The sequence below is a fragment of the Phaeoacremonium minimum genome, assembly GCF_000392275.1.
Source record: "Phaeoacremonium minimum UCRPA7 unplaced genomic scaffold PA7_03_scaffold_413, whole genome shotgun sequence".
Classification (NCBI taxonomy): Eukaryota; Fungi; Ascomycota; class Sordariomycetes; order Togniniales; family Togniniaceae; genus Phaeoacremonium; species Phaeoacremonium minimum.
In genome coordinates, this window is record NW_006921315.1 from 261155 (window position 1) to 265521 (window position 4367).

General features: G+C 51.0%; 1 protein-coding gene across 1 annotated transcript; it reads left to right on the forward strand.

The window, feature by feature from the left end:
* Positions 1 to 2128: 2128 nt before the first annotated feature.
* UCRPA7_5434 (putative extracellular alkaline serine protease protein) lies at positions 2129 to 3603 on the forward strand (the record flags this gene model as incomplete). Its single annotated transcript, XM_007917981.1, has 3 exons — positions 2129 to 2499; positions 2574 to 2901; positions 2974 to 3603. The coding sequence occupies 3 exons, from the start codon at positions 2129 to 2131 to the stop codon at positions 3601 to 3603; spliced, it is 1329 nt and encodes a 442-aa protein (XP_007916172.1).
* Positions 3604 to 4367: the final 764 nt, after the last annotated feature.

Sequence of the window (4367 nt, forward strand, 5' to 3'; positions counted from 1 at the left end):
GTATTCGTTTCCGTGAAGTATGTCCGGCGGGTGTGTTGGTTTCTCGGTGAGAAGCTGCGGGTTCTGTAAAAGCTCTCAACCATGTGTAGGTCTTTCGGCTCTTCCACAACAAGGCTCTAAGAAGGATGCTTGAGCTGAAGGCCCCCCCTGACAGATGTCATGCCGTTACTACTGTACCTTGGGCGCCGAGGGGACCCTAAACCCCACCCCCAGAAAATCCACTAAGGGTCCGAACGGGCTGGTGGGATCACTGGAGACCTTGGATCTTACCTACCGAGGGCAAAAAATTGTATAAGGCTACCAAGACCAAGTAAACCTGGGCATTTTTATAGAATAAAAATCAAATATGATCGTGAGGCGGCATAGATTCTAGTATAGTGTATGTGAATTGCCCAAGCCAGCCGGTCATATAGCGTGAGGAGCAGCCCCGTCCATCATATAATAAGTGACTTGTCCATTGCCAAAGAGACATCCACCCTAGCCAAGGACAACTCGGGGCAGGCCGCCTCAGCCGCATTGCACCACCCATACATAGAAAGCTGCAGAAGTATTGATGCAGACGAGAGAATGCCTAGGACTGGGTATCCAATCGCTTCCAGCGGGGCTGGCAGCGGGTCTCCCCGTCACACATCAAAGCAATTGAGAGGAGCGCGTATCCCCACCAATGAAGGCTTGTGAGGATTGCAATGCGCTATTCACATCTCGCCAGCTCATCCTGTTCTTCACGTGACGGAGCCCTGCAACGCCAACAGCACAGCGCCAGTGAGTATCGGTGTGCTCGCCTGCTCGAGGAAGATTCCTGCCCTAGACGTTCACGATGGATGTTGTCGCCCAGCCCAGCTATCCTGCGGTTTCTATTATCAATTCCCTCCGGTCACAACGGGGCAGGCTGAGACGCCTAGAATATAGACCCTTGGAGGCTCTGCAACAAGTTGTTCGACCCTCGGCCCTACAGAAAGTTCTAATCGGGCTTGAGGCAGGACTCCGCGAGGTTCTTCACATAGCCGACCTCCAAGACATCGGAACCGAGCTCGCAGGGAAGGCGAGTCATTATCTTGAGTCTTTATGCCAGAAGTTGGAAGGACTGGTGAACCCCCGGCTGGTGCCTCCGGGTTCGCCCAAGGCCAGTCGAGCCGCCAGCTCATACATGAGGCTCAAAGCTCTAGTCGATATTCTAGAACGAGATAACTGGCAGTTTGACCTGATAGTGGGAGACGACCCCGACCGCACCCTCTTTCAGGCTGCTTCGCAGGAGGTAGCCTTAGAAGCGGACAGGATCGTAGATGAGCTCAACACCTTCTTCAAGAGACTTCATCAGCCTTCGCTTCGAGAGACGCAGCCCTCAAAAAGGGTGAAGTTAGATAAGGAAGAGCTCGATAGGGCCTCGCGACTTCGTAATAAATTGAGAGCGCCGTTCGAAACATTGCTTCAAACGCTGCAGCAGTGTGCTCAGTGTGGTCCTGGAAAAGTAAAGGAGAAGGAGGTCTTGGTGCAGCTAGAGGACTTAGCCCGTGAGACCCAGGAATCCGTTCAACTCTTCCTGTCAAGCGATCAGTGTCCTAGAAACTGGCACGAGGTTCAATTAGTGTCGGCGCCATCCGAGTAAGTATTTTGCCAACATGAGACTTACCTTCAGTTGACCATGCAATTGTACAGTGAGGACCAAGAATGGGAGACGACTCCGAACATTTGTGATGAAATGAAGCAGCGTCATAGACGGCATAGAGTAGTCCTCGCAGTGCGGGAGGAGACGGTCCTCATACTCAATTCTTTGTCGTCTCGAAGAATACGACTATACCCCGGTCGGGACCCAAGCATAACCTTGGCCGACCTCTTCCATGGGAGGGCCTTCCATGAAAGCTCCGGAAATGGATGGGAGCCTAGGGACAAACGAAATTTGTTTATCCCCGTTGAGAAGCGCTGCTTGGCTGCCAAACTAGTACTTGGCCTAGGTCAACTTTGGGATTCCGGACATGTCCTTGGATCATGGGATGCCGGCATGGTTTACTTCCTTGCGGGAAACGGCGTCTGTACAAGAGAAATTCCTTACGCCCTCTGCGTCGCAAAGGAGAGGCAAGGACTCGATAATTCGGGTCTCACGGACGTGGAATCGCTCTCGAAGCTGTTAATGGGCATCGAATATGGTTACGAGATTCCCATTTCCAACTCCGTCGAACTTGAGCATTGGATTCAAGAAGGTCTGGAAGAGGACCTGAGACGCAAAGAATACCTTCGAGTAGTCGAAGATTGCTTAGACTTCCACGATGATGTACGCTCGCTTAGTTATCGCATACCCGCGGAGGACAAGGACTCTACCGCCATTGCCAGAATGGTTATCGCCCTTCGGCTCGCGGAATGCATCAAGAATGCCCCTCTGCCCGAGTGTCATCGTGGGCAGCGCCATTTAGAAGTTCCTTCGTATGACACACTATCGACACCTTTCACGGTCGACCGGCCCCCGGACCGTGCTCTTTATTCCGTATCACATGCGAGTAGCAGGTTTGTCTACCTTTCTATTGACCGTTCGAGACCAAGCTTATGCAAGCGACAAGCCACAACTATATTGCAATAAGGCAATCATCCGATGCATGGTTCAGCGGCCTATCCAAACTCATCCCTGTGCTTGAGATGAAGGGTCATTCCGCCAAGATGTCATCGCCGACGCCGGTCAAGATTGCTCTTCTCGACACCGGCCTCAATGAGAAGTACAAGGGGTGGGTTCCGCCAACAAATTATCACGATTTCATCGATCCCAGTCAGACAAACTATCAGGATACGACAGACCACGGGACCAAGATGTTTAGGGTGTTGCGACGAGTCTACAGCAATGCCGAGATCTACATTGGCCGTGTCTTCGAAACCAAGGAAGCTAGCCAGCAAACGGCGGACTTGATGGAGAAGGTGACTACGTGCCAATGATACCTTGTATACTGCCGTGAACCTACCTCAATACTAACGACAAGTGATATTCAGGCTATCAACCATGCCGTCAGTAGCGAGGGATGGGCCGTGGATATCATCGCCATGCCCTCAGGGTTCGAGACTGTCCACGATGGTATCCTCAAAGCGATAATAAATGCCACCAGCAATGGCGAAAAGCCCGTGCTTATCTTTGCATCCCCGTCCAATTGGAGCAACACCCGCGAAGTTGCTTTTCCCGGCCGTCTCTATAAGCATGGCAGGCTCATATCCATGTTCTCGACTACATCCAGGAACAAGCCGACACCCGAGTTCAACCCTGCCCCTAGCAGTCCGGGTAGATACAACTTGGCTATATTCGGAGAGCGTGTGATTATTCCACCCGATCAAGAACCACTAGATGGCACATCGGTGTCCACCATGATTGGCGCGGGCCTCGCTGGACGTATCCTATCTTTTGCCCACCACCCGGACAACGCCGACAAGATCCCAAGCCTGAGTCACCTGAGGCTGACCGAGGGCATGTCCAGTGTGTTCAAGGCCATGTCGTTTCATGAGAACGGGTACGATTGTGTCCAACCCGAGCTCCTACTGCCACCGGATCACGTCAAGAGTGATACTGGGGTCTATATTGAACGAGTACGTGAGACCATCAGGACTCAGCTGGACAATCTCTACAGGTAGGAGGCGGATGCCTGAGCTTTGTTGATTACCAAGCGATATATTAATTGCGGTTATCAACTTCCGAGTTTTGATACGTTTATCGACTTTTACCACTAATTTGTGCCCCGATAATCGTACCCAAATATCATATGTAGGACTACTATTCTAGATAGATAGAAAAGAGCAATTTTGAGAGTATACTATATGATAAAGACTCAACAAATTCTATATACTATCAAGCTTATCAGTGTGACTTTTAAAATGAGAAGTTCAAGAAATAGAGCAGTTCGGAGAGATAGCGGTGTAATTTACGTGACACATCCGACTAATGCACTAGCCATGTGAGGCGAGGTGCCTTAGTCTACTCAGCTACAGAGTAGCTAGTGGACAAGCTTTCCAAGACGGACGTTAGATCCAAACTAGTTCCTTGAATAAACTCGCCAGGGCAGTCTGCCTTGCCTGTGATGAATCTGTGCGTGAATTAGTGTGGGACTACCATCCACGCCAACAACCTCCCTATCGCCGCGCGTTGATTGTGTTCAGCTCATTTCAATTTGATGATTCCCCATCACAGGCCGGGAGCGAAGGTCTTTTCTGGCTGAACTCTGAGATCTTAGCTATACCGATTCTCTACATCTTGACTCTACCGTGTCCTGGAAGCTGAGGTCATATCCTCACAAGGAAGTCGACAGCGGCATTCATACTGTCATCCGGAAGTCCGGCTTCGCAGCCTTCGTCCAAGTTTGTCGCTCAATTGCATCACAGTATCCGAGCTGCCACCTTGA